This window comes from Pristiophorus japonicus, unplaced genomic scaffold (assembly GCF_044704955.1).
Source record: "Pristiophorus japonicus isolate sPriJap1 unplaced genomic scaffold, sPriJap1.hap1 HAP1_SCAFFOLD_573, whole genome shotgun sequence".
NCBI lineage: Eukaryota > Metazoa > Chordata > Chondrichthyes > Pristiophoridae > Pristiophorus > Pristiophorus japonicus.
The window spans coordinates 146,545-170,505 of NW_027254481.1; the positions used below are offsets into that span (position 1 = coordinate 146,545).

The window sequence follows — 23,961 nt, forward strand, 5'->3', positions numbered from 1 at the left end:
GCGCACACACACGCACACGCAAACACACGCACACACGCACTCACGCAAACACACAAAAACGCGCACACACGCACACACGCACAAACACGCGCACGCACACACAAACACACACACATAAACACACACACATAAACACACACACATAAACACACACATAAACACACACATAAACACACACACATAAACACACACACAAACACACACACACAAACACACACACACAAACAAACACACACACACAAACACACACACAAACATAAACACACAAACACACACACATAAACACACACACATAAACACACACACATAAACACACACACATAAACACACACACATAAACACACACACATAAACACACACACAAACACACACATAAACACACACATAAACACACACATAAACACACACATAAACACACACATAAACACACACATAAACACACACATAAACACACACACAAACATAAACACACATAAACACACACACATAAACACACACACATAAACACACACAAACACACATAAAGACACACACACATAAACACACACACACATAAACACACACACACATAAACACACACACATATAAACACACAAACACACATAAACACACACACAAACACAAACACATAAACACACACACAGTCAGGGAGCAGCGATCAGGAGCCCTGGTTGATATACCGCCCCCCCCCCCACACAGGCGGCGAGTCTATCTGCATCAACTTGAGGTCCCCTCGCTCTCTCTCACTCCTCCCTTCCACCCCCCGCATTGTCTCTCCGCTCCGCCCCGGAGCCAGTTCCATGGGAGCTGGCCGTCGGGACTGACCCCGTCAACACCGACACTCACACTCCCGCTCTACGGGACTGACCCCGTCACTCCGCGATCCTTACACTCCCGCTCTACGGGACTGACACCATCCCTCACTCCCCAACCTTCACACTCGCACTCTACAGGACTCACCCCTTCAACACCGACCCTCACATTCTACAACAACAACTTGTAGTTATATAGCGCCTTTAACTTAGTAAAACGTCCAAAGGCGCATCACAGGAGCGATTATACAACAAAACTCGACACCGAGCCACAGGAGGATATATTGGGACAGCAGCTTGGTCACAGAGGTAGGTTTTAAGGAGCATCTAGAAGGAGGAGAGAGAGGTAGAGAGGCGGAGAGGTTTAGGGAGGGAGTTCCAGAGCTTGGGGCCCCAGGCAACAGAAGGCACGGCCACCGATGGTGGAGCGATTATAATCAGGGATGCTCAGGAGGGCACAATTAGAGGAGTGCAGAGATCTCGGGAGGTTGTGGGGCTGGAGGAGGTTACAGAGATAGGGAAGGGTGTAGGAGCTGGAGGTTACAGAGATAGGGAGGGGTGTAGGGGCTGGAGGAGGTTACAGAGATAGGGAGGGGTGTAGGGACTGGAGGAGATTACACAGATAGGGAGGGGTGTAGGGGCTGGAGGGGGTTACAGAGATAGGGAGGGGTGTAGGAGCTGGAGGAGGTTACAGAGATAGGGAGTGGTGCAGGGGCTGGAGGATGTTACAGAGATAGGGAGGGGTGTAGGGGCTGGAGGAGATTACACAGATAGGGAGGAGTGTCGGGGCTGGAGGTGGTTACAGAGATAGGGAGGGGTGTAGGGGTTAGAGATTACAGAGATAGGGAGGGGTGTAGGAGCTGGAGAAGGTTACGCAGATAGGGAGGGGTGTAGGGGCTGGAGGAGGTTACACAGATAGGGAGGGGGTTACAGAGATAGGGAGGGGTGGAGGGGGTTACAGAGATAGGGAGGGGTGTAGGGGCTGGAGGGGGTTACAGAGATAGGGAGGGATGTAGGTGCTGGAGGTTAGAGAGATAGGAAGGGGTGTAGATGCTGGAGGACGTTACAGAGATAGGGAGGGGTGTAGGGGCTGAAGGAGATTACACAGATAGGGAGGGGTGTAGGGGCTGGAGGAGATTACACAGATAGGGAGGGGTATAGGGACTTGAAGGGGTTACAGAGATAGAAACATACAAACATAGAAAATAGGTGCAGGAGTAGGCCATTCGAGCCTGCACCACCATTCAATATGATCATGGCTGATCATGCAACTTCAGTACCCCATTCCTGCTTTCTCTCCATACCCCTTGTTCTCTTTAGCCGTAAGGGCCACATCTAACTCCCTCTTGAAGATTTCCAATGAACTGGCATCAACAACTCTCTGTGGTAGAGAATTCCACAGGTTAACAACTCTCTGAGTGAAGAAGTTTCTCCTCATCTCGGTCCTAAATGGCTTACCCCTTATCCTAAGACTGTGACCCCTGGTTCTGGACTTCCCCAACATCGGGCACATTCTTTCCGCATCTAACCTGTCCAGTCCCGTCAGATTTTATACATTTCTATGAGATTACCTCTCATCCTTCTAAACTCCAGTGTATAAAGGCCCAGTCGATCCAGTCTCTCCTCATATGTTAGTCCTGCCATCCCGGGAATCAGTCTGGTGAACCTTCGCTGCACTCCCTCAATAGCAAGAATGTCCTTCCTCAGATTAGGAGACCAAAACTGAACACAATATTCCAGGTGAGGCCTCACCAAGGCCCTGTACAACTGCAGTAAGACCTCCCTGCTCCTGTTCTCAAATCCTCTCACTATGAAGGCCAGCATGCCATTTGCCTTCTTCACCGCCTGCTGTACCTGCATGCCAACCTTCAATGACTGATGTACCATGACACCCAGGTCTCGTTGCACCTCCCCTTTTCCTAATCTGCCGCCATTCATTAATATTCTGCCTTCGTGTTTTTGCCCCCAAAATGGATAACCTCACATTTATCCACATTATACTGCATCTGCCATGTATTTGCCCATTCACCTAACCTGTCCAAGTCACCCTGCAGCCTCTTAGCATCCCCCTCACAGCTCACACCGCCACCCAGCTTAGTGTCACATGCAAACTTGGAGATATTACACTCAATTCCTTCAACGAAATCGTTAATGTATATTGTAAATAGCTGGGGTCCCAGCACTGAGCCCTGCGGCACTCCACTAGTCACTGCCTGCCATTCTGAAAAGGACCCGTTTATCCCGACTCTCTGCTTCCTGTCTGCCAAACAGTTCTCTATCCACGTCAGTACATTACCCCCAATACCATGTGCTTTAATTTTGCACACCAATCTCTTGTGTGGGACCTTGTCAAAAGCCTTTTGAAAGTCCAAATACACCACATCCACTGGTTCTCCCTTGTCCACTCTGCTCGTTACATCCTCAAAAAATTCCAGAAGATTCGTAAAGCATGATTTCCCTTTCATAAATCCATGCTGACTTGGACCGATCCTGTCACTGCTTTCCAAATGCGCTGCTATTTCATCCTTAATGACTGATTCCAACATTTTCCCCACTACCGATGTCAGGCTGACCGGTCTATAATTACCCGCTTTCTTTCCCTCCTTTTTTAAAAAGTGGTGTTACGTTAGCTACCCTCCAGTCCATAGAAACTGATCCAGAGTCGATAAACTGTTGGAAAATGATCACCAATGCATCCACTATTTCTAGGGCCACTTCCTTCAGTACTCTGGGATGCAGACTATCAGGCCCCAGGGATTTATCAGCCTTCAATCCCATCAATTTGCCTAACACAATTTCCCGCTTTATAAGGATATCCTTCAGTTCCTCCTTCTCACTAGACCCACTGTCCCCTAATACATTCGGAAGGTTATTTGTGTCTTCTTTCGTGAGGACAGAATTGGTCAGCCATTTCTTTGCAGCCACTGCAAAAGACCTACGTTTGTCTTCACTAATCTTTTTCTCTTCACATATTTAAAGAAGCTTTTGCAGTCAGTTTTTATGTTCCCTGCAAGCTTCCATTTGTACTCTATTTTCCCCCTCTTAATTAAACCCTGAGTCTTCCTCTGTTGAATTCTAAATTTCTCCCAGTCCTCAGGTTTGTTGCTTTTTCTAGCCAATTTCTATGCCTCTTCCTTGGTTTTAACACTAGCCTTAATTTCCCTTGTCAGCCACGATTGAGCCACCTTTCCCAGTGGGTGTAGGGGCTGGAGGAGGTTACAGAGATAGGGAGGGGTGTAGAGTACAGAGATAGGGAGGGGAGAGTAGGGAGGGGTGTAGAGGGGCTGGAGGAGGTTACAGAGATAGGGAGGGGTGTAGGGGCTGGAGGAGGTTACAGAGATAGGGAGGGGTATAGAGGGGCTGGAGGAGGTTACAGAGATAGGGAGGGGTGTAGAGGCTGGAGGAGGTTACAGAGATAGGGAGGGGTGTAGAGGGGCTGGAGGAGGTTACAGAGAGAGGGAGGGGTGTAGAGGGGCTGGAGGAGGTTACAGAGATAGGGAGGGGTGTAGAGGGGCTGGAGGAGGTTACAGAGATAGGGAGGGGTGTAGGGGCTGGAGGAGGTTACAGAGATAGGGAGGGGTGTAGGGGCTGGAGATTAAAGAGATAGGGAGGGGGCGAGGAGGCCACGGAAGGATTTGTAAACAAGGATGGAGAATTTTGAAATCGAGCCATTGCTTAACCAGGAGCCAATGTAGGTCAGCGAGCACAGGGGTGATGGGTGAGCGGGACTCGGTGCGAGTGAGGACACGGGGACAGCCGAGTTTTGGATCACCTCTAGTTTACGTCGGGTAGAATGTGGGAGGCCAGCCAGGAATGCGTTGGAATAGTCAAGTCTGGAGGTAACAAAGGCACGGATGAGGGTTTCAGCAGCGGATGAGCTGAGGCAGGGGGCGGAGACGGGCGATGTTATGGAGGCTGGAAATAGGCGGGTTTAGTTACGCTGTGGATATGTGGCCGGGAGCTCAATACCGAGGTTGAAACAGAGAGTCCCACGCACCCCCAGTCTATGGGACTGACTCCCTCCGAATACGGCCACCAATACCGAAAAAGTCGATCCTTTTTGCGATAGATCAGTCACTATCCACATTCTCCCGACAGCACTCAATACCTTCCCTCTCCAGGATCACATTCCAACGCACGTTAAACTAATTTTCCACCTCCTTGTACTATTTCCCCAACCTCCGGAACATTCCAGCCCTTTCGCCCACAAATAAAAAACAGTGTACATGGCTCAGTGCAGGGTATTGTCTTCGCCGAGTCAGAAGGATGTAGGTTCAATTCCCAGCCCAGAGACTCGAGGCCATATTATGGGCCAACACACTCAGTGCAGGAATGAGGGAGCGCCGCACTGTCGGAGGGGCGGTACTGAGGGAGCGCCGCACTGTCGGAGGGGCAGTAGTGAGGGAGTGCCGCACTGTCGGAGGGGCAGTACTGAGGGAGCGCCGCACTGTCGGAGGGGCGGTACTGAGGGAGCGCCGCACTGTCGGAGGGGCGGTACTGAGGGAGCGCCGCACTGTCGGAGGGGCGGTACTGAGGGAGTGCCGCACTGTCGGAGGGGCAGTACTGAGGGAGCGCCGCACTGTCGGAGGGGCGGTACTGAGGGAGCGCCGTACTGTCGGAGGGGCAGTACTGAGGGAGTGCCGCACTGTCGGAGGGGCGGTACTGAGGGAGCGCCGCACTGTCGGAGGGGCGGTACTGAGGGAGCGCCGCACTGTCGGAGGGGCGGTACTGAGGGAGTGCCGCACTGTCGGAGGGGCGGTACTGAGGGAGCACCGCACTGTCGGAGGGGCGGTACTGAGGGAGCGCCGTACTGTCGGAGGGGCGGTACTGAGGGAACGCCGCACTGTCGGAGGGGCAGTACTGAGGGAACGCCGCACTGTCGGAGGAGCCGTCTTTCGGATGTGACGTTAAACCGAGGCCCCGTCTGCCTAGTTAGGGAGTGTGTTAAAAGATCCCACGGCCATTATTTTGAAGAAGAGCACTGGGGGCGAGGGCGCTGTTTAAACGCGTTCACCCCAGTGGCCTGGGGCCAATATTTACCCCTCAACACCAGCCAACAGCACAGCATCAATGCTCCTACATCTCACGTGCTGTGCATCTACTGAACAGCAACCACACCTCAAAGTAATGCTTGGTACACAAAGCGCTTTCAAACCCTTCAGCGGCGAGGCTATTGGATGCTCTGGCCCTCTACCCACACTGCTCAACCCTTTCTCTCTCCAGTCGCTACCCCCAGTTACCCCCTGGACCCAGTCACCATCTGGTGCAAAGGAAAGACTCGCACTTATCCAGCGCTTTTCATAACCTCGGGACTTTTTTTGGCATGCGGTCACTGGTAACAAACATAAGAATTGGCCATTCGGCCCCTCGAGCCTGCTCCGCCATTCACTAAGATCACGGCTGATCATCCACCTCAACTCCACTTCCCCACCCGATCCCTCGATTCCTCGAGTGTGCAAAAATGTAGCGATCCCAGCCTTGAATATACTCAACGACTGAGCCTCCACAGCCCTCTGGGGCAGGGAATTCCAAAGATTCACCCCCCTCTGAGTGAAGAAATTCCTCTTCATCTCAGTCCTAAATGGCCGACCCCTTATCCTGAGACTGTGTGACCCCTGGTTCTAGACTCCCCAGCCCGGGGGGAAACACCCTCCCTGCATCTACCCTGTCAATCCCCCTCAGAATCTGGTCTGTTTCAATGGGATCACCTCTCATTCTTCTAAACTCCAGAGAGTATCGGCCCATTTAGATGGAGAAAGATTGCAAAGTGCCGCAGTACAGCGGGACCTGGGGGTTACTTGTGCATGAAACACAAAAGGTTAGTATGCAGGTACAGCAAGTGATCAGGAAGGCCAATGGTATCTTGGCCTTTATTGCAAAGGGGATGGAGTATAAAAGCAGGGAAGTCTTGCTACAGTTACACAGGGTATTGGTGAGGCCACACCTGGAGTACTGCGTGCAGTTTTGGTCTCCATATTTACGAAAGGATATACTTGCTTTGGAGACAGTTCAGAGAAGGTTCACTCGGTTGATTCCGGAGATGAGGGGGTTGACTTATGAGGAAAGGTTGAGTAGGTTGGGCCTGTATTCATGGGAGCTCAGAAGAATGAGAGGTGATCTTATCAAAACGTATAAAAAATAATGAGGGGGCTCGACAAGGTGGATGCAGAGAGGATGTTTCCACTGATGGGGGAGACTAGAACTAGGGGGCATGGTCTTAGAATAAGGGGCCGCCCATTTAAAACTGAGATGAGGAGGAATTTCTTCTCTCAGAGGGTTGTAAGTCTGTGGAATTCTCTGCCCCAGAGAGCTGTGGAGGCTGGGACATTGAATATATTTAAGGCGGGAGATAGACAGATGTTTGAGCGATAAGGGAGTGAAGGGTTATGGGGAGCGGGCGGGGAAGTGGAGCTGAGTCCATGATCGGATCAGCCATGGTGGTATTAAATGGCGGAGCAGGCTCGAGGGGCCGAATGGCCTGCTCCTGCTCCTGTTTCTGATGTTCTTAACGCCCAGCCGAAGAAACACCAGTCTTGGGCCTGACGTGACGTGCTATGGCCGGTGCAACAGGGTTGACGTCAGTCTCTCTTACCTTCTCGCATTCCCCTCCGTCTCGCACACACTCTCTCTCTCTCTCCGGAAATACGTTCAATCCCCCGACACCCAACCCCTCCACCCCCTCTCTGTCAGCCCAACATCCTTTCTCACCCTCCGGGAGGCAGCAACACAGACAGACCCTGCCATCCGTTCCCCCACCCCAACTCATCGCGATCAGTGGGGTCATTGATTCAGAGGGTGATTTGGAGGGAGGGGGAACGCAAACAGATGGAAATTGGGGGAAAGTGGGGTGAAAAACGGGGAGGGGGTAAACTTGAATTAAATGGGGTAAAAATGAAGGAAGTTTGAGTAAAATGAGGCAAAAATGGGCGAACAATGAGGGAAGTGAGGGTAAAATTGGGGTACAATTGAAAAGGAAAACTTTCATTTATATTGACCACCAGACGTCCCAAAGCGCTTCACAGCCAATTAAGTACTTTTGGAGTGCAGTCACTGTTGTAATGTGGGAAACGCCAATTTGCGCACAGCAAGCTCCCACACACAGCAACGTGATAATGACCCAGATCGTCTGTTTTTGTCATGTTGAGATAAATATTGGGCAGGCAAATAAGAGAAAGGGGGATAGAATTGAGGAAAAAGGAGGTAAAGAACATAAGAAACAGGAGTCGGCCATTCGGCCCCTCGAGCCTGCTCCGCCATTTAATACCATCATGGCTGATCTGATCATGGACTCAGCTCCACTTCCCCGCCCGCTCCCCATAACCCTTCACTCCCTTATCGCTCAAACATCTGTCTATCTCCACCTTAAATATATTCAATGTCCCAGCCTCCACAGCTCTCTGGGGCAGAGAATTCCACAGATTTACAACCCTCTGAGAGAAGAAATTCCTCCTCATCTCAGTTTTAAATGGGCGGCCCCTTATTCTAAGACCATGCCCCCTAGTTCTAGTCTCCCCCATCAGTGGAAACATCCTCTGTGCATCCACCTTGTCAAGCCCCCTCATAATCTTATACGTTTCGATAAGATGGGATAAAATTGAGGTACAATTGAGAGAAAATAGGGTAAAATTGAGGGAAAGGGGTAAAATTGAGGGAGGGGTAAAATTGAAGGAGAAGGGGCAAGATGGGACAAAATTCAGGAACAATTGCGAGAAAGGGGGTAATGTTGATGTACAATCGAGGGAGAGGAGGCACAATCGAGGGAGAGGGAGCACAATGGGGTATAATTGGGGGAGAGGGATACAATGGGGAATATTTCAGGGAACAGTAGGGAATAGCTGGGGTACAATTGGGAGTATTTGGGGGTGCAGTGGGAAGTATTTGGGGGTACAATAGGGAATATTTGGGGGGGACAGTGGGGAATATTTGGGGGGTACAGTGGGGAATATTTTGGGGTACAATGGGGAATATTTGGGGGGGTACGATGGGGAATATTTGGGGGCACGATGGGGAATATTTGGGGGTACGATGTGGAATATTTGGGGGTACGATGGGGAATATTTGGGGTCACGATGGGGAATATTTTGGGGTACGATGGGGAATGTTTGGGGGTACGATGGGGAATATTTGGGGGTATGATAGGGAATATTTGGGGGTACGATGGGGAATATTTGGGGGGTACGATGGGGAATATTTGGGGGTACGATGGGGAATATTTGGGGGATACGATGGGGAATATTTGGGGGTATGATAGGGAATATTTGGGGTACGGTGGGGAATATTTGGGGGTATGGTGGGGAATATTTGGGGGTGCGATGGGGAATATTTGGGGTATGATAGGGAATATTTGGGGGTACGATGGGGAATATTTGGGGGGTACGATGGGGAATATTTGGGGGGTACGGTGGGGAATATTTGGGGGTACGATGGGGAATATTTGGGGGTACGATGGGGAATATTTGGGGGTACGGTGTGGAATATTTGGGGGTACGATGGGGAATATTTGGGGGTGCGGTGGGGAATATTTGGGGGTACGGTTGGGAATATTTGGGGGGTACGATGGGGAATATTTGGGGGGTACAATGGGGAGTATTTGGGGGATACAATGGGGAATATTTGAGGGAGTACAATGGGGAATATTTGGGGGTACAATTGGGAATATTTGGGTGTACAATGGGAGTATTTGGGGGTACAATGGGGAATATTTGGGGTACAATGGGGGAATATTTGGGGGTACAGTGGGGAATATTTGGGGGTACAATCGGGAATATTTGGGGGTACATTGGGGAGTATTTGGGGGTACAATGGGGAATATTCGGGGGTACAATGGGGAATATTTGGGGGTACAATGGGGAATATTTGAGGGAGTACGATGGGGAATATTTGGAGGATACAATGGGGAGTATTTGGGGGGATACAATGGGGAATATTTGGGGGGGGGGGTACAACGGGGACTATTTGGGGGTACAACGGAGAATATTTGGGGGTACAATGGGGAATATTTGAGGGTACAGTTGGGAATATTTGGGGGTACAACTGGGAATATTTTGGGGTACAATGGGGAATATTTGGGGGTACAATGGGGAGCATTTGGGGGTACAATGGGGAATATTTGGGGGGTACAATTGGGAATATTTGAGGGTACAACGGGGAATATTTGGGGGAGTATAATGGGGAATATTTGAGGTACAATTGGGAATATTTGGGGGTACAATGGGGAATATTTGGGGGTACAGTGGGGAATATTTGGGGGTACAATGGGGAATATTTGGGGGAATACAATGGGGAATATTTGGGGGTACAATGGGGAATATTTTGGGGTATAGTGGGGAATATTTGGGGGAGTACAATGGGGAATATTTGGGGGTACAATGGGGAATATTTGGGGGTACAATGGGGAATATTTGGGGGTACAGTGGAGAATATTTGGGGGTACACGGGAATATTTGGGGGGTACAATGGGGAATATTTGGGGGGTACAATGGGGAATATTTGGGGGTATAATGGGGAATATTTGGGGGAGTACAATGGGGAATATTTGGGGGTACAATGGGGAATATTTGGGGGGTACAATGGGGAATATTTGGGGGTACAGTGGAGAATATTTGGGGGTACACTGGGAAATATTTGGGGGGTACACTGGGAAATATTTGGGGGGTACAATGGGGAATATTTGGGGGGTACAATGGGGAATATTTGGGGGAGTACAATGGGGATTATTTGGGGGGCACAATGGGGAATATTTGGGGGAGTACAATGGGGAATATTTGGGGGAGTACAATGGGGAATATTTGGGGGTACAATGGGGAATATTTGGGGGTATAGTGGGGAATATTTGGGGGAGTACAATGGGGAATATTTGGGGGAGTACAATGGGGAATATTTGGGGGTACAATGGGGAATATTTGGGGGGTACAATGGGGAATATTTGGGGGAGTACAATGGGGAATATTTGGGGGTACAATGGGGAATATTTGGGGGTATAGTGGGGAATATTTGGGGGAGTACAATGGGGAATATTTGGGGGGTACAATGGGGAATATTTGGGGGAGTACAATGGGGAATATTTGGGGGTATAGTGGGGAATATTTGGGGGAGTACAATGGGGAATATTTGGGGGAGTACAATGGGGAATATTTGGGGGGGTACAATGGGGAATATTTGGGGGGTACAATGGGGAATATTTGGGGGGCACAATGGGGAATATTTGGGGGAGTACAATGGGGAATATTTGGGGGGTACAATGGGGAATATTTGGGGGGCACAATGGGGAATATTTGGGGGGGGTACAATGGGGAATATTTGGTGGGGGGGGGGGGTACAATACCTTGCTCCCCCAGGCCGCGCCTCCCCCCCGGCCCGCCGCACTACGCGAGGCCCAGGCTTGCGGGCGCGCACTAGGCCCGGGCCCCGGGGGGAGAGCCCCTGGAGGCGGGGAGGGAGACCCCGCGGGTGTGTGTGTGTGTGTGTGAGGGGAGTGTCTCCCCTCCCTCATTCCCTCATTCCCCTCCCTCATTCCCCTCTCCCTCTCCCTCCATTCCTCCCTCTCTCACCAGCGCCAGCGCCTCCATCTTGATTCGCCCGCTGTCGACGTGGAGCCGTTCCCCCGTCCCCGGCCTGTCAATCATCCGCCCTCGCCCCGCCCCCTTTTCCTTGCTCTCCGCCAATCGCCGCGCCGCTCGGTGATGTCAGTCACATCGACAGAGCCGCCCCTTCTCTCCGACTGTCACAGGGGGGGGAACTGGGCTCCGCCCCCTCTCTCGCTCTCCGCCAATCAGTGAGCTCCGAGTGATGTCAGTCACAAAGGGAAGACCCCGCCCCCTTCTCTCGAGCCCGCTCCTCTCCCCAACTGTCACAGTGGGGGGGACTGGGCTCCGCCCCCTCTCTCGCTCTCCGCCAATCAGTGAGCTCCGAGTGATGTCAGTCACAAAGGGAAGACCCCGCCCCCTTCTCTCGAGCCCGCTCCGCTCCCCAACTGTCACAGTGGGCTGGATACGCCCCCTCTCTCTCTCCACCAATCAGTGAGGCTCCAGGTGATGTCACTCATACACAAGGGCACCGCCCCCTTCTCTCCGTGCCCGCTCCTCTCCCCAACTGTCACAGGAGACTGGGCTCCGCCCCCGCTCCACTCTCCTCCAATCACTGAGGCTCCGGGTGATGTCAGTCACTAAGATGGTCCCCGCCCCCTTCTCGCGAGCCCCCGCTCCTCCCCCAACTATCAAAAGGGACTGGACACGCCCCCTACTCCCTCCCCCACCAATCAGTGAGGCGCTGCATAATGTCAGTGTTGAAGACGGTCCCCGCCCCCTTCTCTCGAGCCCCGCTCCTCCCACAACTCTCACCGGGAATGAACCCCGCCCCTCCTCTCTCTCCGCCAATCAGTGAGCAGCTGGGTGATGTCAGTCATTCAGAAGGACACCGCCCACTCTCCCGCTCCTGTCAGTCAAAACCAAAGGGTCCCGCCTCGCAACCTCTCCGCCAATCAGCGAGCTGCAGCAAGAGTGACCCCGCCCCTTTCCTCGAGCCGTCTCCTCCCCAACTGTCAAAGGGGACGGTTTCCCGCCGCCTCCTCTCTCCACCAATCAGTGAGCTGCAGTAACAGAGACCCCGCCCCTTCTCTGGAACCCTCTTCCCCCCCCCAACTGTCAAAGGGACTGGGCTCCGCCCCCCTCCACACGCCAGCCAATCGGTGAGCAGTCCCCGGGGCCATGCCCCTCCCCCCCGGGGCAGTGGTCCTCAGCACCATCGGGAGGCGGGGCCTCCCCTGCACTCAAACCCGCCCCCAATCCCACCGCCCTCCGCCAGCGAGCCAATGGGGCGAAGCCGCTCGAGGCGGAGGCACAGCAAGATCCCATACCGCCCCCTGGAGCCGCTTACATCAGGAACAGCAAGATCCCATTCCGCCCCCTGGAGCCGCTTACATCAGGAACAGCAAGATCCCATTCCGCCCCCTGGAGCCGCTTACATCAGGAACAGCAAGATCCCATTCCGCCCCCTGGAGCTGCTTACATCAGGAACAGCAAGATCCCATACCGCCCCCTGGAGCCGCTTACATCAGGAACAGCAAGATCCCATACCGCCCCCTGGAGCCGCTTACATTAGGAACAGCAAGATCCCATACCGCCCCCTGGAGCCGCTTACATCAGGAACAGCAAGATCCCATACCGCCCCCCTCAAGCCGCTTACATCAGGAACAGCAAGATCCCATACCGCCCCCTGGAGCCGCTTACATCAGGAACAGCAAGATCCCATTCCGCCCCCTCAAGCCGCTTACATCAGGAACAGCAAGATCCCATTCCGCCCCCTCAAGCCGCTTACATCAGGAACAGCAAGATCCCATACCGCCCCCCTCAAGCCGCTTACATCAGGAACAGCAAGATCCCATTCCGCCCCCTGGAGCCGCTTACATCAGGAACAGCAAGATCCCATTCCGCCCCCTCAAGCCGCTTACATCAGGAACAGCAAGATCCCATTCCGCCCCCTGGAGCCGCTTACATCAGGAACAGCAAGATCCCATACCGCCCCCTGGAGCCGCTTACATCAGGAACAGCAAGATCCCATACCGCCCCCTGGAGCCGCTTACATCAGGAACAGCAAGATCCCATACCGCCCCCCTCAAGCCGCTTACATCAGGAACAGCAAGATCCCATTCCGCCCCCTGGAGCCGCTTACATCAGGAACAGCAAGATCCCATACCGCCCCCTGGAGCCGCTTACATCAGGAACAGCAAGATCCCATACCGCTCCCTGGAGCCGCTTACAACAGGAACAGCAAGATCCCATTCCGTCCCCTGGAGCCAGTTACATCAGGAACAGCAAGATCCCATACCGTCCCCTGGAGCCAGTTACATCAGGAACAGCAAGATCCCATACTGCCCCCTGGAGCCAGTTACATCAGGAACAGCAAGATCCCATACTGCCCCCTGGAGCCGCTTACATCAGGAACAGCAAGATCCCATACCGCCCCCTCAAGCCGGTTACATCAGGAACAGCAAGATCCCATTCAGTCCCCGGTGTCTCTCAGTCCACTCTCCCTCAGGGAGATATCTGTACACTGACTGGTGTCGCTCAGTCCCTCTCTCTCAGGGAGATATCTGTACACTGACTGGTGTCTCTCAAATCCCCTCTCCCTCAGGGAGATATCTGTACACCGACTAGTGTCTCTCAGTCCCCTCTCCCTCAGGGAGATATCTGTACACTGACTGGTGTCTCTCAGTCCCTCTCTCTCAGGGAGATATCTGTACACTGACTGGTGTCTCTCAGTCCCTCTCCCTCAGCGGGATATCTGTACACTGACTGGTGTCTCTCATAGAAACATAGAAACATAGAAAATAGGTGCAGGAGCAGGCCATTCAGCCCTTCTAGCCTGCACCGCCATTCAATGAGTTCATGGCTGAACATGAAACTTCAGTACCCCCTTCCTGCTTTCTCGCCATAACCCTTGATCCCCCGAGTAGTAAGGACTTCATCTAACTCCCTTTTGAATATATTTAGTGAATTGGCCTCAACTACTTTCTGTGGTAGAGAATTCCACAGGTTCACCACTCTCTGGGTGAAGAAGTTTCTCCTCATCTCGGTCCTAAATGGCTTACCCCTTATCCTCAGACTGTGACCCCTGGTTCTGGACTTCCCCAACATCGGGAACATTCTTTCTGCATCTAACCTGTCTAAACCCGTCAGAATTTTAAACGTTTCTATGAGGTCCCCTCTCATTCTTCTGAACTCCAGTGAATACAATCCCAATTGATCCAATCTTTCTTGATAGGTCAGTCCCGCCATCCCGGGAATCAGTCTGGTGAACCTTCGCTGCACTCCCTCAATAGCAAGAATGTCCTTCCTCAAGTTAGGAGACCAAAACTGTACACAATACTCCAGGTGTGGCCTCACCAAGGCCCTGTACAACTGTAGCAACACCTCCCTGCCCCTGTATTCAAATCCCCTCGCTATGAAGGCCAACATGCCATTTGCTTTCTTAACCGCCTGCTGTACCTGCATGCCAACCTTCAATGACTGATGTACCATGACACCCAGGTCTCGTTGCACCTTCCCTTTTCCTAATCAGTCCCCTCTCCCTCAGGGAGATATCTGTACACTGACTGGTGTCTCTCAGTCCCCTCTCCCTCAGGGAGATATCTGTACACTGACTGGTGTCTCTCAGTCCCCTCTCCCTCAGGGAGATATCTGTACACTTGACTGGTGTCTCTCAGTCCCCTCTCCCTCAGGGAGATATCTGTACACTGACTGGTGTCTCTCAGTCCCTCTCCCTCAGCGAGATATCTGTACACTGACTGGTGTCTCTCAGTCCCTCTCCCTCAGCGAGATATCTGTACACTGACTGGTGTCTCTCAGTCCCTCTCCCTCAGCGAGATATCTGTACACTGACTGGTGTCTCTCAGTCCCTCTCCCTCAGGGAGATATCTGTACACCGACTGGTGTCTCTCAGTCCCCTCTCCCTCAGGGAGATATCTGTACACCGACTGGTGTCTCTCAGTCCCCTCTCCCTCAGGGAGATATCTGTACACTGACTGGTGACTCTCAGTCCCCTCTTCCTCAGGGAGATATCTGTACACCGACTGGTGTCTCTCAGTCCACTCTCCCTCAGGGTGATATCTGTACACTGACTGGTGTCTCTCAGTCCCTCTCTCTCAGGGAGATATCTGTACACTGACTGGTGTCTCTAAGTCCCCTCTCCCTCAGGGAGATATCTGTACACCAACTGGTGTCTCTCAGTCCCCTCTCCCTCAGGGAGATATCTGTACACTGACTGGTGTCTCTCAGTCCCCTCTCCCTCAGGGAGATATCTGTACACTGACTGGTGTCTCTCAGTCCCCCCTCTGTCTCAGGGAGATATCTGTACACTGACTGGTGTCTCTCAGTCCCCTCTCCTTCAGGGAGATATCTGTACACTGACTGGTGTCTCTCAGTCCCCTCTCCCTCAGGGAGATATCTGTACACTGACTGGTGTCTCTCAGTCCCCTCTCCCTCAGGGAGATATCTGTACACTGACTGGTGTCTCTCAGTCCCCTCTCCCTCAGGGAGATATCTGTACGCTGACTGGTGTCTCTCAGTCCCTCTCTCTCAGGGAGATATCTGTACGCTGACTGGTGTCTCTCAGTCCCTCTCCCTCAGGGTGATATCTGTACACTGACTGGTGTCTCTCAGTCCCCTCTCCCTCAGGGAGATATCTGTACACTGACTGGTGTCTCTCAGTCCCCCCTCTCTCCCTCGGGGAGATATCTGTACACTGACTGGTGTCTCTCAGTCCCCTCTCCCTCAGGGAGATATCTGTACACTGACTGGTGTCTCTCAGTCCCCCCTCTCTCCCTCAGCGAGATATCTGTACACCAACTGGTGTCTCTCAGTCCCCTCTCCCTCAGGGAGATGTCTGTCCACCGACTGGTGTCTCTCAGTCCCCTCTCTCTCAGGGTGATATCTGTACACTGACTGGTGTCTCTCAGTCCCCTCTCCCTCAGGGAGATATCTGTACGCTGACTGGTGTCTCTCAGTCCCTCTCTCTCAGGGTGATATCTGTACACTGACTGGTGTCTCTCAGTCCCCTCTCCCTCAGGGAGATATCTGTACACTGACTGGTGTCTCTCAGTCCCCTCTCCCTCAGGGAGATATCTGTACGCTGACTGGTGTCTCTCAGTCCCCTCTCCCTCAGGGTGATATCTGTACACTGACTGGTGTCTCTCAGTCCCCTCTCCCTCAGGGAGATATCTGTACACTGACTGGTGTCTCTCAGTCCACTCTCCCTCAGGGTGATATCTGTACGCTGACTGGTGTCTCTCAGTCCCTCTCTCTCAGGGAGATATCTGTACGCTGACTGGTGTCTCTCAGTCCCCTCTCCCTCAGGGAGATATCTGTACACTGACAGACCAATTGAACAAATACCTTTGTTCTGTCTTCTCGAAGGAAGGCACAAATAACGTTCTTGAAATACTATGGGACCGAGGGTTGAGTGAGAAGGAGGAACTGAAGGATATCCTTGTTAGTCAGGAAATTGTGTTAGGGAAATTGATGGGGTTAAAGGCCGATAAATCCCCAGGGCCTAATAGTCTGCATCCCAGAGTACTTAAGGAATAGTGGATGCATTGGTGATCATTTTCCAACAGTCTATCGACTCTGGATCAGTTTCTATGGACTGGAGGGTAGCTAATGTAACACCACTTTTTAAAAAAGGAGGGAGAGAGAAAACGGGTAATTATAGACCGGTCAGCCTGACATCAGTAGTGGGGAAAATGTTGGAATCAATCATTAAAGATGAAATAGCAGCGCATTTGGAAAGCAGTGACAGGATCGGTCCAAGTCAGCATGGATTTATGAAAGGGAAATCATGCTTGACAAATCTTCTGGAATTTTTTGAGGATGTAACTAGTAGAGTGGAAAAGGGAGAACCAGTGGATGTGGTGTATTTGGACTTTCAAAAGGCTTTTGACAAGGTCCCACACAAGAGATTAGTGTGCAAAATCAAAGCACATGGTATTGGGGGTAATGTACTGACGTGGATAGAGAACTGGTTGGCAGACAGGAAGCAGAGAGTCGGGATAAACGGGTCCTTTTCAGAATGGCAGGCAGTGACTAGTGGAATGCCGCAGGGCTCAGTGCTGGGACCCCAGCTATTTACAATATACATCAATGATTTAGATGAAGGAATTGAGTGTAATATCTCCAAGTTTGCAGATGACACTAAGCTGGGTGGTGGTGTGAGCTGTGAGGGGGATGCTAAGAGGCTGCAGGGTGACTTGGACAGGTTAGGTGAATGCGCAAATACATGGCAGATGCAGTAAAATGTGGATAAATGTGATGTTATCCATTTTGGGGGCAAAAACAGGAAGGCAGAATATTATCTGAATGGAGGCAGATTAGGAAAAGGGGAGGTGCAGCGAGACCTGGGTGTCATGGTACATCAGTCATTGAAAGTTGGCATGCAGGTACAGCAGGCGGTGAAGAAGGCAAATGGCATGTTGGCCTTCATAGCGAGAGGATTTGAGAACAGGAGCAGGGAGGTCTTACTGCAGTTGTACAGGGCCTTGGTGAGACCTCACCTGGAGTATTGTGTTCAGTTTTGGTCTCCTAATCTGAGGAAGGACATTCCTGGTATTGAGGGAGTGCAGCGAAGGTTCACCAGACTGATTCCTGGGATGGCAGGACTGACATATGAAGAAAGACTGGATCGACTGGGCCTGTATTCACTGGAGTTTAGAAGAATGAGAGGGGATCTCATAGAAACATATAAAATTCTGACGGGATTGGACAGGTTAGATGCAGGAAGAATGTTCCTGAAGTTGGGGAAGTCCAGAACCAGGGGTCACAGTCTAAGGATTAGGGGTAAACCATTTAGGACCGAGATGAGGAGAAACTTCTTCACTCAGAGAATTGTGAACCTGTGGAATTCTCTACCACAGAGAGTTGTTGAGGCCAGTTCGTTGGACATATTCAAAAGGGAGTTAGATGTGGCCCTTACGGCTAAAGGGATCAAGGGGTATGGAGAGAAAGCAGGAATGGGGTACTGAAGTTGCATGATCAGCCATGATCATATTGAATGGTGGTGCAGGCTCGAAGGGCCGAATGGCCTACTCCTATTTTCTATGTTTGTATGTTTCTATGACTGGTGTCTCTCAGTCCCTCTCCCTCGGGGAGATATCTGTACACTGACTGGTGTCTCTCAGTCCCTCTCCCTCAGGGAGATATCTGTACACTGACTGGTGTCTCTCAGTCCCGCTCCCTCAGGGAGATAATCTGTACACTAACTGGTGTCTCTCAGTCCCTCTCTCTCAGGGAGATATCTGTACACTGACTGGTGTCTCTCAGTCCCTCTCCCTCAGGGAAATATCTGTACACTGACTGGTGTCTCTCAGTCCCCTCTCCCTCAGGGAGATATCTGTACACTGACTGGTGTCGCTCTGTCCCGCTCCCTCAGGGAGATATCTGTACACTGACTGGTGTCTCTCAGTCCCTCTCCCTCAGGGAGATATCTGTACACTGACTGGTGTCTCTCAGTCCCTCTCCCTCAGGGAGATATCTGTACACTGACTGGTGTCTCTCTGTCCCTCTCCCTCAGGGAGATATCTGTACACTGACTGGTGTCTCTCTGTCCCTCTCCCTCAGGGAGATATCTGTACACTGACTGGTGTCGCTCTGTCCCGCTCCCTCAGGGAGATATCTGTACACTGACTGGTGTCTCTCAGTCCCGCTCCCTCAGGGAGATATCTGTACACTGACTGGTGTCTCTCAGTCCCGCTCCCTCAGGGAGATATCTGTACACTGACTGGTGTCTCTCAGTCCCTCTCCCGCAGGGGGAAATATCTGTACACTGACTGGTGTCTCTCAGTCCCTCTCCCTCGGGGAGATATCTGTACACTGACTGGTGTCTCTCAGTCCCTCTCCCTCAGGGGGAAATATCTGTACACTGAGTAGTATTACCGAGGTCTGATTCTGCTTTCGCCAGCATGGATAGTATTCTCCATATGTTGCTCTTGGAATGTCTTATTGCGCCAGAGTTCAGGATGTTGTTGCTTGGGGCACGATTATCAAGATAATATGTGTGGTTTTCCGTTACAGAGTACTCATTTCATAACCTCGTAGCACATTTTAACAGACTTTAGCTAACCGTATTTCACAATTACGGGAAGTGAAGGCAGCCCCAATGTGCCGAGCAGTGTGCTCTCGGTGAATCCGTGGTTATTCCCACTCTTCCCGGATGGGTGGGAGCATGATGGTTCATCCCACTCTCCCCAGACCACGCATCCCTGATTCCTGTTGCATGGGGGGAGGGGAGGTTTGGGGCACGCGGCTGTGAGTTCAGTGAGAAGACGGAGCGGGGGTTGGGGGGGGCATTGGGGGTGGGTGGGGAAACAGACATGTGCAGCAGGGAAATACAGCAGCATTTCAATGTACCATAATACCCCGGGTACAAGTCGCTGCCTCTTTTTTTTTCAATTGTTTCTGGTTGAGCAATAAACTTTGTGAGTGGCAGGTTTGCTCAGGGGGAAAAGAACACTGAAATTGTGAGGTTATCCACTTTGGCGGAAAAAATAAAAAAGCAAATTATAATTTAAATGGAGAAAAATTGCAAAGTGTTGCTCTGCAAAGGGACCTTGTTCATGAAACACAAAATGTTAATATGCAGGAACAGCAAGTGATCAGGAAGGCCAATGGAATGTTGGCCTTTATTGCAAAGGGGATGGAGTATAAAAGCAGGGAAGTCTTGCTACAGTTATACAGGGTATTGGTGAGGCCTCACCTGGAGTACTGCGTGCAGTTTGGTCTCCGTATTTACGAAAGGATATACTTGCTTTGGAGGCAGTTCAGAGAAGGTTCACTCGGTTGATTCCGGAGATGAGGGGGTTGACTTATGAGGAAAGGTTGAGTAGGTTGGGCCTCTACTCATTGGAGTTCAGAAGAATGAGAGGCGATCTTATAGAAAGGTATAAGATTATGAGGGGGGCTCGACAAGGTGGATGCAGAGAGGATGTTCCCACTGATGGGGGAGACTGGAACTAGGGGGCTTGGTCTTAGAATAAGGGGCCGCCCATTTAAAACTGAGATGAGGAGGAATTTCTTCTCTCAGAGGGTTGTAAATCTGTGGAATTCTCTGCCCCAGAGAGCTGTGGAGGCTGGGACATTGAATAAATTTAAGGTGGAGATAGACAGATTTTTGAGCGATAAGGGAGTGAAGGGTTATGGGGAGCGGGCGGGGAAGTGGAGCTGAGTCCATGATCGGATCAGCCATGATCGTATTAAATGGCGGAGCAGGCTTGAGGGGCCGTATGGCCGACTCCTGCTCCTGTTTCTGATGGTCTTATGAAACAGTGGTCTTCAACCTCGAGGGTACCTAAACTACATTTGGATTCTGATGAAGGGTTATTGATCTGAAACGTTAACTCTGTTTCTCTCCACAGATGCTGCCTGACCCACTGAGATTTACAGCAGTTTCTGTTTTTATATTTCTTCTGGGTTGGATTGGCATGTACCCAGTGAACTGGGTGGAGTTAAGTTGGGTTGCATTGAGTTGGGTTGGGTTGCGTTGGGTTGAGTTGAGTTGGGTTGAGCTGCGTTGAGTTGGGTTGGGTTGAGTTGGATTGAGCTGAGTTGGGTTGAGTTGAGTTGGGTTGAGTTGGGTTGGATTGAGCTGAGTTGGGTTGGGTTGAGTTGAGTTGTGTTGGGTTGGGTTGAGTTGGGTTGGGCTGAGTTAAGTTGGGGTGAGTTAAGTTGGGTTGGGTTGCGTGGGTTGAGTTGGGTTGAGTTGAGTTGGGTTGCGTTGAGTTGAGTTGAGTTGAGTTGAGCTGCGTTGAGTTGGGTTGGGTTGAGTTGAGTTGTGTTGAGTTGAGTTGGATTGAGCTGAGTTGGGTTGGGGTGAGTTAAGTTGAGTTGGGTTGGGTTGGGTTGAGTTCAGTTGAGTTGGGGTGAGTTAAGTTGGGTTGAGTTGAGTTGAGTTGGGTTGGGTTGAGTTCAGTTGGGCTGAGTTGAGTTGAGCCGGGTTGGGTTGAGTTGAGTTGGGTTGAGTTGGGTTGGGTTGTGTTGAGTTGAGTTGTGTTGAGTTAAGTTGAGTTGAGTTGGGTTGAGTTGGGATGAGTTGAGTTGAGCTGAGTTGGGATGAGTTGAGTTGGGTTGGGTTGGGTTGGGTTGAGTTCAGTTGGGTTGAGCTTGGGTTGAGTTGGGTTGGGTTGAGTTGGGTTGAGTTGAGTTGGGTTGAGTTGAGTTAAGTTGGGTTGAGTTGAGTTGGGTTGGGTTGGGTTTAGTTGGGCTGAGTTGAGTTGAGTTGGGTTGAGTTGAATTGGGTTGAATTGGGTTGGGTTGGGTTGAGTTGAGTTGGGTTGGGTTGACTTGGGTTGGGTTGAGTTGAGTTGGGTTGGGTTGAGTTGAGTTGGGTTCAGTTGGGTTGAGTTGAGTTGGGTTGGGTTGGGGTGAGTTGGGTTGGGTTGGGTTGAGTTGAGTTGACTTGAGTTAGGATGAGTTGAGTTGAGTTGGGTTGGGTTGAGTTGAGTTGAGTTGGGATGAGTTGAGTTGAGTTGGGTTGAGTTGGGTTGAGTTGAGTTGAGATGAGTTGAGTTGAGTTGGGTTGAGTTGAGTTTGGATGAGTTGAGTTGAGTTGGGTTGGGTTGAGTTGAGCTGGGTTGAGTTGGGTTGGGATGAGTTGAGTTGAGTTGGGTTGAGTTGAGTTGATTTGGGTTGAGTTGAGTTGAGTTGGGTTGGGTTAAGTTGGGTTGAGTTGGGTTGGGATGAGTTGAGTTGAGTTGGGATGAGTTGAATTGGGTTGAGTTGAGTTGAGTTGGGTTGGGTTGAGTTGGGTTGGTTGAGTTGGGTTGAGTTGAGTTGAGTTGGGTTGGGTTGAGTTGGGTTGGGTTGGGATGAGTTGAGTTGAGTTGAGTTGGGATGTGTTGAGTTGAGTTGGGTTGAATTGAGTTGAGTTGGGTTGGGTTGAGTTGGGTTGGGTTGAGTTGGGTTGGGATGAGTTGAGTTGAGTTGGGATGAGTTGAGTTGAGTTGGGATGAGTTGAGTTGAGTTGGGTTGAGTTGAGTTGAGTTGGGTTGCGTTGAGTTGGGTTGGGTTGAGTTGGAATGAGTTGAGTTGAGTTGGGTTGAGTTGAATTGGGTTGAGTTGGGTTGGGATGAGTTGAGTTGAGTTGGGATGAGTTGAGTTGGGTTGGGTTGTTTTGGGTTGAGTTGGGTTGAGTTGAGTTGGGTTGAGTTGGGTTGGGTTGAGTTGGGTTGGATTGAGTTGGGTTGGGTTGAGTTGGGATGAGTTGAGTTGAGTTGAGTTGGGTTGGATTGAGTTGAGTTGAGTTGGGTTGGGTTGGGTTGGGTTGAGTTGAGTTGAGTTGAGTTGGGTTGGGTTGAGTTGAGTTGGGTTGGGTTGAGTTGAGTTGAGTTGGGTTGGGTTGAGTTGAGTTGAGTTGGGTTGGGTTGAGTTGAGTTGGGTTGGGTTGGGTTGAGTTGGGTTGGGTTGAGTTGGGATGAGTTGGGTTGGGTTGGGTTGGATTGAGTTGGGTTGGGTTGGGTTGAGTTGAGTTGAGTTGAGTTGGGTTTGGTTGGGTTGGGTTGAGTTGAGTTGAGTTGAGTTGAGTTGGGTTCGGTTGGGTTGAGTTCGGTTGGGTTGAGTTGAGTTCGGTTGGGTTGAGTTGGGTTGGGTTGAGTTGGGTTGGGTTGAGTTGGGTTGAGTTGGGTTGGGTTGAGTTGGGTTGGGTTGGATTGAGTTGGGTTGAGTTGGGTTGGGTTGGATTGAGTTGGGTTGGGTTGGGTTGGGTTGAGTTGAGTTGAGTTGAGTTGGGTTGGGTTGAGTTGGGTTCGGTTGGATTGAGTTGGGTTGGGTTGAGTTGGGTTGGGTTGAGTTGGGTTGAGTTGGGTTGGGTTGAGTTGGGTTGGATTGAGTTGGGTTGGGTTGGGTTGGGTTGGGTTGGATTGAGTTGGGTTGAGTTGGGTTGGGTTGGGTTGGGTTGAGTTGAGTTGAGTTGGGTTGGGTTGGGTTGGGTTGAGTTGAGTTGAGTTGGGTTGGGTTGTGTTGGGTTGGGTTGAGTTGAGTTGAGTTGAGTTGGGTTGGGGTGAGTTGGGTTGGGTTGAGTTGGGATGAGTTGAGTTGAGTTGGGTTCGGTTGGCTTGGCATTTCAAAGTTGGGGCACCAGAGCTGAAGACAATACTCCAGATGAGCCTGACCCAATCCTTGGTCTAAGTGTGTGTGTGGGTGGCCCCTCCTCTTCCCATCGTATGGAATGTGAGAGCCCATAACACCCTCCAGCTGTATCGGACCAACCCCTCTCCCAGCTGGTATAAAGATGGTCATGTCATAGCACGCGTGCATTCCTCTACTGCGCACCGCTCTCCAAGGGAAGATCGTGAAGATATAAAAACAACACCACCACGCTATCAGGCTGGTAATCATATTTAAATAAGTGTCATCGCAACAGAGGAACAGGAGGAGGCCATTCAGCCCCTTGAAACTGTAGCACCATTCAATGGGATCATGATCTGCAGCCTAACCCCATATACCCACCTTTGGCCCATATCCCATAATACCCTTGGTTAACAGATAGCTATCAATCTCCCATTTACAATTAACAATTGACCCCCAGCACAAATTGTCGTTTGCAGCATAGAGTTCCAAACCTCTCCCACCCTTTGTGTGTAGAAATGTTTCCTCACATCACTCCTGAA

The 23,961-nt window shown here is 51.2% G+C and overlaps 1 protein-coding gene across 1 annotated transcript in view; it reads right to left on the reverse strand.

The window, feature by feature from the left end:
• LOC139254777 (coatomer subunit zeta-1-like) overlaps positions 1–11,439 on the reverse strand; it is a 37,168-nt gene extending 25,729 nt beyond the window's left edge. Inside the window, exon 1 of the mRNA XM_070873798.1 lies at positions 11,363–11,439. Within this exon, the coding sequence (XP_070729899.1) occupies positions 11,363–11,437 (75 nt within the window). The 5' untranslated portion in view covers positions 11,438–11,439. The remainder of the gene's footprint in view (positions 1–11,362) is intronic.
• Positions 11,440–23,961: the final 12,522 nt, after the last annotated feature.